General features: G+C 41.3%; 2 protein-coding genes across 3 annotated transcripts; one reads left to right on the forward strand and one right to left on the reverse strand.

Moving 5' to 3' along the window:
• The first annotated feature begins 191 nt into the window (after positions 1 to 191).
• Positions 192 to 7,868, forward strand: LOC135484429 (crossover junction endonuclease MUS81-like). Of its 2 annotated transcripts, XM_064765882.1 has the most exons (19): positions 192 to 521; positions 1,121 to 1,276; positions 1,471 to 1,600; positions 1,771 to 1,982; positions 2,069 to 2,155; positions 2,456 to 2,536; positions 2,872 to 2,960; positions 3,223 to 3,450; positions 3,596 to 3,748; positions 3,940 to 4,034; positions 4,324 to 4,408; positions 4,667 to 5,140; positions 5,363 to 5,484; positions 5,806 to 5,918; positions 6,131 to 6,247; positions 6,477 to 6,572; positions 6,714 to 6,937; positions 7,201 to 7,284; positions 7,517 to 7,868. In XM_064765882.1, the coding sequence occupies exons 2-19, from the start codon at positions 1,139 to 1,141 to the stop codon at positions 7,584 to 7,586; spliced, it is 2,598 nt and encodes an 865-aa protein (XP_064621952.1). In that variant the 5' UTR covers positions 192 to 521; positions 1,121 to 1,138; the 3' UTR covers positions 7,587 to 7,868. The 2 variants fall into 2 exon arrangements, with proteins under 2 accessions (XP_064621952.1, XP_064621953.1); XM_064765883.1 differs by lacking the exon at positions 192 to 521 and having other exon boundaries at positions 819 to 1,276.
• A 394-nt stretch (positions 7,869 to 8,262) lies between these two features.
• LOC135484430 (dynein regulatory complex subunit 7-like) lies at positions 8,263 to 14,268 on the reverse strand. The gene is made up of 14 exons (XM_064765884.1): positions 13,883 to 14,268; positions 13,454 to 13,625; positions 13,145 to 13,270; positions 12,725 to 12,919; positions 12,296 to 12,454; positions 11,865 to 12,083; positions 11,642 to 11,761; positions 11,159 to 11,363; positions 10,874 to 11,002; positions 10,455 to 10,678; positions 9,893 to 10,219; positions 9,637 to 9,747; positions 9,101 to 9,435; positions 8,263 to 8,978 (listed from the first exon to the last, which is right to left on the reverse strand). The coding sequence occupies exons 1-14, from the start codon at positions 14,203 to 14,205 to the stop codon at positions 8,897 to 8,899; spliced, it is 2,727 nt and encodes a 908-aa protein (XP_064621954.1). The 5' UTR covers positions 14,206 to 14,268; the 3' UTR covers positions 8,263 to 8,896.
• Between the last annotated feature and the right edge of the window lie 208 nt (positions 14,269 to 14,476).

Below are 14,476 nucleotides of genomic sequence, written 5' to 3' on the forward strand. Positions count from 1 at the left end.
TTTCGGGGATACGACCAATGCATGCGAGCACCGTCGGCGGAACCCCAAACCGCCCTCTCGATCTATCCGTAAGGACAAGCCACTCTCGTGACCGTCACGGTTACGGACTCCGGACCTCCAGACTTTAGAGACCGAGCTTTTCTTTACCTTACAATTACTGTATACTCGGCGCCTCACTTATATGTGTTGTTTTTTTCACATACATTGTTCTCGTGGTTTACGGAAAAGTAGGCCTAAAATGTTATAGTGTCTAAAAACAATATTCAGTTAATGGAATTACACTTTTTTCCATTACTGCTTGCTTGATATTGCCCTAACAACTTTTTCATGAATCAATTTTGAGCATTATGTTTACAACGTAGTTATTATAGCACGAAATATGAGTCTAAAATGCCAAATACTTGCAACTATTATGTTAATCACTGAAATCTTAGTGTACTAATTGCTCGCTATAAGCTAGGTTATTGCGCCCCTAAACCAACGTACTGACAACGCTACCTCCCCGGAACTCAAACTTTAACGTGAGTTAATTGTAATCTTACTCTCTATATACCAAAGTGATTTACCTAGGAATACAGTTGCACTTCACTGAAAACTAATGATGTGTTGATGAGTTCAATGAATCCTTCGATTCCTTTGGTTTTCTTGGCGAACTGACGTCCGACAATGACCCGTTGAAGTGTACCTGCAATGCAGTGCCATTTGTGTGTAAACAGATCTATTTTTGGACGAAACTCAGCCCCTCACAAATGTTGGTCGATTTCGCCAATGATGACACTGCTTCTAGGCTCTAAAACAGCACTTTAAGCTGTAGCAGCGCCAAGCAAGAGTCAAGACAAATGTCGGCTGCTAGCCGCTGCTGGATCAACCCGGTTACAATTAGTTACAAACGTCCACCGGGCCAAGAGTCAAGGGCCAATGAAAACTTTGGTGAAGAACACGAAAGGACACCGGGGGAGGATGACTGAAGCCAAAAGTAGCTCCACAGTCTGTTGTCACAGTCTATTAGTAATAGTATTTTAAGACCTATGGAACTAGGCTGATATTTGCATTTTTATGACGTATTATTTTGATACCTGAAGTGTTCTCTGAAGCTGATATTTTTCATTGCAAAAACCAGGATGGTGATTCACCTGTGATGGCTGCCCCGATATTGCTAGGGAAGAGGAAGAAGAAGAAGGCTGGCTGTGCCAATCCCATGTTTATCCAATGGCTGACTGAATGGAGAGATGAAGCCAATGAGAAAGGATGGAAGAGTGCCTTTAATTACAATAAGGTAGAGGTAACAAATTTCACTTTACAATTAATTTAAACTTTTAAGAGTCCTTATCCCACTCAATTGAAGGGATTCCTCTCGCATTCATTGGACTTTTTCAGAACAAGAAGGGTTACATATGCATTTGATAGTTGTGCTGATTTCACTGGTGAGGTTAGGCCAACAAGATGGATCTATTTCGCTTTGTCTTTCAGGCTATAAATTCCTTGAAGAAGTACCCTCTTATGATCCCAACAGGAAAGGAATGTAAATTTCTGGAGCATATTGGTGATAAAACATGTGTGATGTTGGACAAGAAGTTGGCTGAATATAAACTGATGCATGGTGAGTATTGACTTATAATTTCCACACTTCTGATCAGGTGGTGATCGTTAGTTGTGTCCTGTACCTCGACTTTCCGAGGTCTTCTGCAATGGAACCACAATGCTTGAATGTACGTTGTCAATTACAAAACCAAATTATTTAACTAAATCATTTTTTTCTGCTATTATCAGGAGGACAGCTTCCAGCCCCTGTAATGGATGATGAACCTGAGATAGTGACTCCAGTAAAACGAAAAAAGACGGCCAAGAAAGCCACAGAGCCAGGTACCAGTGTCAACCCTGCTCTGATATTACCCCTACCAGATCCACAATTTGCGCACTTGACCATACCGCCTCCACCAGATGATGGGCTGGGTATGACACCTGGCAGTGTTAGCAAAAAGGTTGGTCTTTTAGGTTATGTACACCTTTTATGGTAGCTGTTGCAAAAGCTAAATATCATACAAGTAATTCATCATATTTGTTGCAGAAAACGCCAGGAAAAGACAAAGAGTACATTCCCGCCTACAAATCTGGACCATATGCCCTTCTGATTACCCTTTACAAGAATCAACAGGTTAGCATTAAAGATAATTCTCAAGAAGCTCTTTAAGGGGACTGATAGTTCATAAAATTCACCATCAGATAGCCAGATCGACGTGAAATCTTTTGAAAGTGACCAATATGATGAACACCAGGAAAGATACGAGTCGATCAGAAAGTTTCACTGATGATCAATTCGTCAGGTCTGGCACACACACATTCTAGAGTATGCCATCCCATCATGCATTGCATTCACACTCGATAAACCAGGTATACCCTGTGTATCGAGTACTGCGCAGCCATGTACATTTGACTTCTTGTTTGTTTATTTCAGTTGGCGCACAGTAGAGGTTACATGTTGAAGCAGGAGCTGATAGAGGATGCACAGCCGCTCTCAGAGAAATCACTAACCGTAGTAAGCATATCCTATGGGCTTTTGTGCCTCAGATTCATCCAAAACCTAGTATTGCTAATTCATAACTTATGATGATAATAAATGATACTTTCTCATAGCAGTTTATGCTGACCTGGGTCAGTTTCAAAGCACTGAACAACAGTCTACTGTCACTACTGTAGGCTTCCATAAGTCGTAAGTTACTTATGAAATGCTGCACTCGAATTTGACTGTGAGTGTGAGTAAGAAAATACAGTCTTCTGACTGGGGTTTGAATTCAAGACCCTTAGGTTGTGTGCATCAGTATCTGTGTTCCTACCATTGAGAGTTTGAATATAATTTGTGTTTGATTTCAGCCTGATCCTGGCTGCCGCTACACTGCCTGGTCATCTATGGGGATGCTGGTCAAGAAAGGTTTCATCATGAAGGAAAGCAGCCCTGCTAAGTAAGTTTATTCTTTTATGATTCTTACAGATGCCAGCAGACAATTACAGTGAAACCTCTGTATCAACGACACCCTGGGAACTGACAAGTGCTGTTCTTTATTGAGAGGTGTCCTGATTAGAGAGGTCAAATGTAATAGAAAAATTGAACTTAGTATCAAAACTAGTGTCCTTATTGGAGAGGGTGAACTTGATAGAGTGGTTTCCACTAAGAGAGGTTCTGGGATTTAGCATTTATCATGCTGTACTTTATTTGTATTTCAGATATACCATTACCGATGCTGGATGCGAACTTGCTCATAAAATCCTTGCAGCTGAGCAGCTTCAAGGAGGTGTGACCAATCGTGTTGAGAATGTGCCACAGTTTACCCTTCGGGCAGCCTCACCAGTCAAGAAAAGAACACCTGCGGCAGCTGCTGCTGGTGCTGCTCTAAAGAGGAATCCGGCAACCCCCACTGGTGCTGCTGCACTAAAGAAGAATCCAAAGAAAAAGTAAGTCCATTCTCCCTTTCTTGATTTAACAGTAAATTTTTGGTTGGTCAGAACTAATGGACTTCACTGAGTCCTTGAATAGAGGGCTGTTCTTAGCCGAGGCACTATTTCATAATAGCACCATCTTCTCATGCCTATTTTTCAGACCTCCTCCAGCTATGGACATTGGATACTTGTCACCTGATGAAGGCGCTGGGTTTGGAGGGTATGGTGCTCACAGCCTCAGTGATAACGGTGATGATATTCCACTACATCTAGACTCACCAGACGGTTTACCAAATGTTGAAAACCCAGACATGTAAGTGTCTCTTAGCACTTTCCTATTTCGGTTTATGAGCCTGAGGTGAAACATAAGGGGACAACAAAATATCATAATATATGAAAGACAGTGAAGTAAGTTAGAATAGAGGGCCTTTTGCACTGTTTGTAATGAGTGATCGGTGCATTTACATCTTTCGTTAATACTAACTGACAATCTTTTCGTAATAGGAGTCTGTGCGCTGTGTCAGGTCTTCAGTTCACCTATATTGACGATGCTGGCAGGGAAGTTCAGCGGAAGGACCAGGCTTGTGTTCTCGTGGATGGTGCGTATCACATTTCATTGTATCTTATCATAATCTGGAACATTTATTCTTACTCATGACATAGCACTTGTTGCTACCGTCTTGATCTATCTTTGGAACCACCAAAGTCAGGCTGCTGATCTCTAACTAATGATGTCATCTGTGTAGATCATCCCAATTTTGGCCAGGATGGCTTGTTCAGGCTCCAAACCTATATTCACATTTTAAGTAGTGTGAATATACTTGCCTTTACCTGATTATGTGCCTGACTTTCACCATATATCAATTGGTCCATGTCTCTTGTTTTCAGAGGAGATTTCCATCGGGTTGCTGATTCGATGTAGCTACTATGATTTATTGGTCTCCCCGTTGAGATACAAACTGGACAATGCAAGGTATGTGTGAAGTTTGTTCTAGCAAATTTGGTTAAATCGTCATACCTTGGTGCTCTAAATCAGTAACTTTATCTGTTAGATCAGATGAGCGATGGGTTATCTCTATTCTGAATCTGACTGAAAGTCATGTAATCCAGCTCTTGATGAAACTGCTGGTCTGCTGAGCAAATGGCAAAGCAACTTGGGGAAGTCTAGTTCTACCCTCATCTTTGAGCTCATCCAGTCTTTGGTTATGAAGGTCATTTAAATCGCTTTCAGGAGCCGAGAAGGGTCGAATGTCTACGCCTATCTCCACCATGAGGATGCTGCTGACTGTTCAACAATCAAGAAAGCCTTGCCAAAACCAAGTGCCATGACTGCTGATAAATCAAAACAAGACATTGCGTCCATGGCGTCTGCCAGTTTTACAAAGGCAGATGTTCTTCCTCCTGCAAAGAAACCTGCCAAGAAAAAGAATGTGCCATCAGCCACGATCACAACAGCTGCCCAGAATGACATCAAAGAAATCATCAACCCTCCTGCACCAAAGTCACAATTTCTGCCAGCATTTCCCAAAAAGCCTGCTCTTGCAGTATCTGCGGCTGGTTCTAGTCAAAGATCTACCGGTCAGGATTCTCAATCAAGTGTCAATTCAGTCGACTCGATAGCCAGTTCTGTTGTGCCAAAGTTTACGCTTCATCCTGGAGAGTTTGAGGTCGTCTTATGTGTGGATAATAGAGAACATTTTGGAGCGTAAGTTTTATTCTGATGCCACATTCATATCAGATGGACGTCGTTTTAGACATTGACCCACATTGCACTTGTTGTCCTCATTACAACAATGGCTGTAGTGAAGTGTGGAGATGTAAACCAAGACACTATCCAAATGGGGTAATTGCATGGCCACTGACTATCTAGCAATGTTACGAATTTGTCCGGCAATGTCATTTTCATTGAAACATCCTTTCCCTGCAGTGGCTGTAGTAAGAAGAACCTCCTCCCTGAGTTGATGAAGAACGGTGTCAGCTGTGATGTCAGGAACCTCACAGTGGGCGACTTTGCCTGGATTGCACGAGAGAAGTTGGAAATTGACCCAAGTAAGCAGTTGATATCTCAACGGTGCAAACAGACTCCAGTTTCAGATGATTACCAAAAGCACTGGTATTGCACAATGCTTGAAGCCAAGTTTTAACAAAGTTGGCAAAAGATGTGGCATTTCTCAATCTGCCTTCAACTGGGCCGGTTTGTAAGACCTTTTCCAGGCAATTTGTACTTGTGGTGTTGAAGTTGGTTTCTCTTTGGATATGTTCATGTCTGGTATGGTATCTCTCAACTGATGAAGACAGATTAATCTATGATGAGACACATTTCAGGTTCAAGTATTCTTAATCTTAACATTTGACATTCCTTCTTTCTAGACCAGCTGCGGGCTCCACAGTGCAAAGAACTCATTCTAGACTTCGTTGTCGAGAGGAAACGTATGGATGATTTGTCTGGAAGTATTAAAGATGGCCGCTTCAAGGAGCAGAAGGTAGGTAGGAGGGGTGGGCTAGTGTTCAGTTGTGGCAATAGCTGGTCTCTGCTTGAACTGTTGGAATCACTAGTTATGGTTATAGTAAGTGAGCTGACCTTACCAATCTGTAATATATGTGTATTTCCTAGGCAAATCACAGTTAATTCGATGTGCAGAATTTCATCTCAACTACAAAAATTTTCAGAGATTGCTGTATTCTTTGCTTTCAGTTCCGCCTGAGGCAATGTGGACTGAAAAAGCCTATCTACTTAGTGGAAAAATATGGTTCAGGACAGAATTTTGGTCTACCGCAAGACACACTAGACCAAGCTATCGCTAATACACAGGTAGTCACACACTCACAATAATTACTCAAAATTGATGTCCCAGAGTGACCAGATGCAGATAAGTCCAAAACCCTTGGAATCTGGAAATACTCCGACTGATCCACTTCATGCGTACAATGTCTCTCCTGTTGGCACACTTACTTAAGCAAGTTCCTACTCGATGACTTTATAAGATATCTAAGTGTACTTGATGCATTACCTTTTAGATTTATGATGCCTCCTCTTTCAGATTATCGATGGTTTCTTTGTAAAGTACACAAACAACCAGAAAGAATCTGTCGCCTATCTGACCATCATGACCAGGTTTCTACAGAAATGCATTACAGTGAGTACATAAAACCAAAGAAATGTTCAAGGGTACTGTACCCAGTATAAAGGATTGTTTAATCTCCTCAAAAACTGTTTTGTCAAATTCTTGTTAACTGCATATAACTATATTTCATGGGTCGGGTATTGGTTATTCCAGCGGAAGACACTGGTGGCCTGCTCCAAAGACGAATTGGATGACAGTGACTTAGATATCACAGCTCCACAGCTTCAACTCATGACCTTTGACGAATTCAATAAGTCGAGCGTCAAGACGCGCGCATTGACGGTGAAGGAACACTTTGGAAAACACCTGATGAGGATCAACAAGATGTCTCAAGACAAAGCCCTTGCTGTGCTTGCCAAGTACAACACTCCACAAAGGTATGTCATATTCATTTGGCTGATTATTGTCAGGTTGTATTGGATCTACATGTAAGGCAATAATGCCACACTGGTTGGTCTCTGTACTAAAATTGAGGCTGAGAGGGTTGAGCTAAAATGTACAGTGAGTTGCTTTACAACCTCCCAGTTCACTGAAAGCATGGCTTGTATTGTGATAGGGTTGCCTGTGGTCAAAACTCCTACTGTACTGAGAGTTTCCTTTCCTTGGACTGATGATAGTTTACCTTATTCTCTCCTTCCAGCTTGTTTGCTGCTTACGACCAGTGCCTCAGTAACCAAGAGAGAGACAATCTCTTGGCAAATCTGAAGTTTGGAGCAGGAAGCAGGTAGGCCGTATGAATGAGTTAGATTCTGAAGGACGGTATCGAATTTGGTTTGGTCAAAGCTATTTATTTGACATGTTTGTACATGTAACTCTAAAGTGATTGCTGCCTGAAGACAGTTGAAAATAATGGACTTTTTCCCATAAAATCACTCTTAATAAAAGTGCAGTGTAACCTTGATCATAGTTGTACAAGAGACTCACTACTATCAAAATGGTTTTCACTCTTTTTGCAGGAGTTTTGGCCCCGCTTTGAGTAAAGTTGTGGCACAGCTGTACACTACCAACGGACCACTTCCATCATGAGTGTCTCAGTGATGTAAGCGGATAAACCTAAGTGACATAACTGTGCTGCCAGTCTGGGAGTGTTGGACTGTTATCAGTTAGGAATAATGAATGCTCTGGCTTCATGACATAGACTTGGCAATTTTATACTTCCACGATGCAATAAAAAATGGACTGATATGGAATTGCTTGATCTGCTCAGGATACATTTCAGAGTACTGTTTGGAAAAGCTACTCAGATCATATCTAGTCCATGTTATTGAATGGCATGTTGTACATAGTTGTATGTAGAAAACAAATCAATATATATCTTATTTTTCAAACATTGCTGTCTTATCTTGATCTTTGTAGTGCACAGATTGAGGCACTCACTACACAGTACATCTATCTGAGATGAGGACCAGATTTTGACAGCAGTGCAGTGTCACAGTCATGCATTTCCTGGAAGACATTAGGTCTCACTCCAGTTTCTACATCGGTGTGACACACAGCATGGCTGGAGTGAACCGGCCCTTTTGGGTATTCCGGAGTCGGGAGGGGGGACTCGTAGACCGCAGAATCAGGTACTACAGGCCAAGGCCTCATCGTATTTAACTGAATGCTAAGCAGGAGACGGCCACTCATATGATGATGATGCTCCACCAAAGAGCCCAGGGACGTGAAAAATTTTACGAAGGACAAGGACACTAAATTCGAGTTTTCAAATATGATTTTATTCCAACAAAAATATATATGTACAAAAGGGCGGAAGGTACTATGTACATGAATATTTTGTTATCTTACATCTTCAATTTGGGCAAGATCAACACAGTAAACCACCAAAATTTCATTGGGACTTGATCGAAATCACGAAAAATCATTGGACGGATAGCTAAATCAAAAATGTATGATAAGTGAACTGAATGCTGAGGGACGAAGTTCAACAGTCAGACGGACGGCAAAGAAGTTAACTTGCAAATAAATGTACATGTAGATGTTTACAAGCCTGTACTTCAGGATGCAGACATGATTATCCTTGGGCTCAACTTTTAATGTCAACTTTTAATTATCCTCAAAGTGGACATCAAAATACACTTTGACATACATGAGTATTTACATGACTTCACCTGACATTGTATCAGTTGTCGTCAATGCAAAACTTCTCGCTCAGGTTTCATTATCACCAGTAAAAGACCAAGAATATATATTTCAGAGTTTCGAAACATCCCATCGGAAATATAAGCAAATAATTAAAAGTCCAGAATCTCTAATGTCTTGCCCATGGTCTGTTTCATGCGATGTTTTCCACGGAGCTATAAAGTGAAAGTGTTTGTATCCTTTTCCCAGAATGTTTAGAAGTACTCTGCCAGCCGCGAATCATTCCTGAGCTTCTGTTCCAACTGCATGTATTTGTGGGGAGCCATCTCCTTGTGTCTGAAAAAGGAAACAATATTGCAGTTAGGAATGCTTCTGTTTGCATCCATGCTTTCATTAGATGTGCAATGCCTTGTCTCCTGAGTATAATTTGTAGTGGGATTGTTCTATTTAACACTCACCTGTTGAGCCTAAGCTCGAGTATGTGGATCCTGAACATGGCTTCACTGCAGTAATTGAGGTACTCATCCTCATCGTCTTTCTGCATGGAGACCTGATGCTGCTGGTACCACTGCTGGCGCTTCTGTAGATCTTGCGTCTCCTTTTCGAATCTTGCTTGTATGAGGTTAGCCTTGTCAATTAGTCGCTGCTTGAGGTCGGCTAAGCAGTCTTCTTTCAGTCTAAATGCTTGCGCCCGCAAGATCTTCTCCGGATCGCCGATCTGAGCTAAGAACGGGGCGAGGTAGTCAATCTCCATCTCTTGTTTACGCTTCTTTTCTTCGGCCAACTGCTTCTCCTAAAATACACATTCAATCTTGTATCAAGTATCGATATCGTTAGAAATTTCTCAGCACTGACTATCAACCAGACATGCTAACCTACAAAATAGTATTTCATCTTGAGTGTTTTCAGCCAATTGTTTTCTAAGTTTGGAGTATTCTTATGCATTTTCCTTTGGCGTCAATGAGTATCATTTTCATTAAACATTCACACATACCAGTTCTTTCCTGTGTTTCTTGGCTTTTTCATTCCTTTCGGTGTCATAAACTGAGATGTCAAGCTCGGAAATCGCCTCTTCCTTTGTCCGTTCATTCAAGATCTCACACACCTGAAATGGCAAAGAATGAAAAGGCTATGTCAGGAAAGAATGAATGAATGAATGGTACTGTTAAAGGAAGAGTGTCTCAAGATAATGCAGTTTAGTTTTTCGTTATAGTCTTTGGACAGCTAGAACATGAGGGAGAGTGACTCACCTCTTCCTCTGACTGCCTGACAGTTGTCCTACTCTGTTCCTCAGCCTCGAGGAGTGCCAGCATCATCTGATACAGCTCCACATTCTTCTTCTGCTTTGACGTTGGGTCCACTTGGAACGTGACATGCATGTCTGATGACATGATCAGGGTGGCACCCTTCTCATCTGCGTTATGTGGTTTGATGAATTCCCGGATTGATGACGAGACCCGAGGATCTTCCGTGTGATATGTCAGCTGGATCTTTTCCTCTGAGATGTGGAATACCCGCTCCTCGACATCTTCACCGGCAGGCTTCTTCTGATTACGGTTGAATTTCTCAACGATTTTCTGCAAGGGGAGAAATGCATTATTCCTCATTGGCTATAATGTACACACTATGACAGTTGGTGATATTACTGACCTTTGTAGGTCCCAAATGCAACAAAGCATCACTATTGCTGGTTTCAAATGCAACTTAGGACTACAGGTGCAATACTGCCTCTGTGGTTGATGGTAAATGACATGACTGCATGTGTGTGAACATCAACATATACATGTATGCAGTGCTGATTAGATTACTTACAAAAATTGGTCGTGATGTGATCACATCAGCCGGTCCAAATTTCTTCGCTCGTTTGCCAAACTCCACGGTTCTGTAGTACAGAAAGTCTGCTCTGTTGACGAAATGTTCTGTCATAGAGACTGGTGTCTCTTCCCTCTTCACCAAACCATCCACTCGAGCCTCGTTATAGAAGATCATCGTGCGGTCATTTTCAGGCCCCGGTGAATTGGCCTTGTAAGTGTGTTCTGAAACCAAGAAAATTAAGAAAGAATTAGAAATAGAGAACGTGACTCTGACATTGAAGGTTCCTCCGGGGTCACTGGTTTCCTCCCACACTACAGTACATTTGCCGAGTATTGTTTGGAGCTAATGATGCCTTAACTGACGCTCAGCTCTCAACTCAACATCTTTCAGTTTACAGCTAAGTAAACTCTACTCACCTTTTAGGTTTCGCTGCCTCCCTGGAGAATAATATTCTGTGATCCAGCCCGTCCTGTGATTGTGAATCCTCTGCTCAAGCTTGTCGGCTCGATTTTTGTAAAACTCCTTCACCATGATGCAGTCAGTCACTGAAATGCAATACCATACGTTTCACTTGACAGCAGGATCATAACAAGGAAGGAGATAAACTCCCCTAGTGATTCACTTAGGAACCATACAACAGCAACAGCATTGAATACTCAACCAGATAATCTGTTCACAGACATTTTTGTTTTTATACATACATTCTTTGTCATCATAAATAGAGAGCCGGCAGACGATGCCATCCCTAACCAGATACGGAGCAAACTTCTCCAACTTAGCTCGCTTATACAGCTTGGTTTTCTTTCCCTGAGGGCATCGCATCTGAAAATCTCTTGGTGAGATTTCGATGGGCAAGATCCAAGATGGTGGCATGTCTAAGTGTTTCTCGACCTCCTCCTCTTCTTGCTGGAAGTAACACAACGTGAGATATTAAGCCTGTTGAAATATATGCAACGGTCAAAGCAAACTCTCCATAGAATTGTGAAGTTCAAAAACTCTCTTAAAGAATCTATACTTTTAAGGGTGCACACTAGAAGTAACAACATACATCTACTTCAAAGTTGCGATGAATTGGAAAGATAAGTTTTAAAAACCTTTCAAGAATTTGAAATAATCTTTCCACTACAAGAGTACAATACAACCACAGTTTCAACTTTGAACAACATATCAGCCCCCTCTCTCACCTCATCGTCATCATAATCATATTCATCCTCCATGGCATCAGGAATCTGCAGGATCGGCTTGTCATTGCCAGGGAACATGAACTCCCATAACGTGCAATCACCTAGGTCATATTTCAAATTCTGCAACAAGAAGAAAATTTCAGTATTTTGCACAGTACATTTGTCAAAATAAATGCTCATAAACACGTGACAGTTTACAGTACAGCATGGTTGATCAGCTTACCTTAACTCCCTCTGAGCAGTCCTGCATGTTAACCCAGTAGTTCTGATGGTTCCACACGCTTTCTATACCAAGATAGTTGCTGCTGTCCAGAGGATGGGCGATGCCAGTAAAAGGCTCGATGTAGAAGCCCTCCGGTACCTCCCTCTTGCCGGGCAGAATCATAACCCAGGAGTGAACTCTCAAGCCATGGAGAGGGTCTGGTGGTGGCTTTTCCAATTCCTATGGCAAGAAGATTGACAAAATGTTTATTCATGATATAACTATTTGATAGGGTTAAAGCCAAAATGACAGGATCAGAGCGCTCACTTAACCTTCGATCTCCAACAGGAAAGAACCAAGTCCCTCGGAATGGATTTCGAACTCGTGACCTCTCAGTCAGTAATCTGCAGAAAAGGTATTAACGACTCCGCCACTGTTATCCCCAGACTTACTGCTTGTCTTTGTTCCTCCTCTCTCCTCTGTCTTAACTTATCGTTTTTCTCTCTATCGATCTCTCTCTGATCCATCTTGATCTCATATTTACTCCTTAGATCTTTTGGAGGTTTCACAGTGTATTTCTTTGGCTCTTTTTGTTGCTCTTCAACTTTCACCTGGAAATTGAGGTAAAACGTCACTGATTGCCAAAATGCTTCCGTGATGAGGAGATCGACCTAAGAGGAGACAGTTAACTCTGACAGTGAGTATTTGGGTTCTATTAATGAGAGGAAGAACTGTACCAGGATTGAAATACCAAGTTGACACTTTTGACCTGCCTTATGGTACTGCTCAAGAATTCTTCTTTTAAAGGAGTAGCACTATTCCAAAGTGGAAATTGGAATACTAATGTTACATACAATGAGACAAACTATTGCAAAACAAACCTCTTCTTTCTTCTTGAGAAGTGGACATATCTCCCTTGTCTCATCCATGAGACACATCTCCCTGGTTGCGTAGCCACTGACCACATAGGCATCATAACCAACACCGAGTAGCAAGGAACACAACAATGTACTGTAGTCAAAGGAGTTGCCTTTTTGTCTTTTTAAAATTGTGGTTGGGGCATAAAGCCTCTTTGGCTAAAATAGAAAAAAACAGAGTTGGTTATTAATGCATATTTTAACTCAGCACATTACTAAAAAATATTTCTAACACTACACAGCTTCTAACTGCACTGACCATGTGACATTGAAACAAATGACTGCCCTCAAAACAAGTTAGCATTTCAGACTTTCCCAAAAAACCAATTACCCTTGCCCAGGACCAATGGTTTGCCGTCATCTGGTGCAGATATCTTTACTCACCAGGTCTGTTGCAGGATCTAAAGGAATGAAATTCAAATAATCTGCCACAAACTCTGCAGCTCCATCCCAGTCATATACCTCTGGAAATGGCAGTTTTGTTACTCGGATAGTGGTGCACACAAATTTCTAAAAGGAAGAAAATACATCTTATTATTTAACTGAGAAATTAGTGAACAGAAACTTCTTTGTAATATCATACATTTGTTTTTTCTCAACTACGTGAATAAATCAAGGTCTGAAGGACCCAACTTCCAAATGATTTTGGAAAATGTAAGGATTGGGAATGGGAAGGACTTGAGAATAACCTACCTCTACACCACACTCATTTGTTGGGTTCAAAAACAATGGTTTCCTATCACGATACAAGTGAACATATTGTCTCCTGAAGTTATCAGCATAGCCAAGGACCAGCTTTTCTTTCCGACCATTTGCTTTGTATGAACTGGGAAATTCACTTTCATCAAATATTTCAGCTGGTTCACTGAAAGAGAAGCAAAGCCTGTCAAAGCCAAGGGCGTCAGCATCTTACTCATTCCATTTCAAGGTAGGCTCTACACTACAGGTTAAATAAAAATTGATTACAGACATGACAGACCTATCTACAGCCTATGATAATGATAATCCCTATTTTCTAGTAGGCTATAGGCCTAGATTAAAAAACGAGTCAACCGATAGACCGACGGAGTCAAACACATAAATTGTAAAAAGGAACACGACAAATTAATTAAAATAACGAACATTTCAGTTTTAGGATGTTCTACCACAATCTTGGCAAGTTCATCTTTGAGGGCTTCAACATCTTCTTCGAGCTGTGCATCTACCTCCCCTTTCTCACTGCCTTCTACTACACTCCCTTTCTCACTGCCTGTGGTGGACTTGGCATCAGCATCACCAGTCTCGTTGACACTGACAGCATCAACACCATCTTCTCCAATCGCAATGTCTGGAACTTTAGCCTCTTCTTGTGAAGGCTCTCCACCAGTTGGAGACTCTACTTTTATGTCACCAGCTGCATCATTAGTTTGTTCACTAGTAGCCTCATCTTGACCTTCAACAGACATTGTATAAGGCTATCCTTTACTGTTTTTTTATATCCGAAAAGCGAGAATTTTACTAGATTTTGTGGGACCGAGGAACTGCTCCAAGGAAGCCAGAATTCATCCGCTAGTTGACAACAGAAAAAATAGTGCTATATTCAAAGGCGTTTGTTTTCCAGTTAATTTCATTTAGTTTAAGTTTATTGACTCTTATGTATCAAAATAATACTTTTCATTACTCTGATGCTTCAAAGATGCAGATTAGGCGTTTAAATTGATATTAGGGTATTTTCCA

Source organism: Lineus longissimus, chromosome 3 (genome assembly GCF_910592395.1).
Source record: "Lineus longissimus chromosome 3, tnLinLong1.2, whole genome shotgun sequence".
Taxonomy (NCBI): domain Eukaryota; kingdom Metazoa; phylum Nemertea; class Pilidiophora; order Heteronemertea; family Lineidae; genus Lineus; species Lineus longissimus.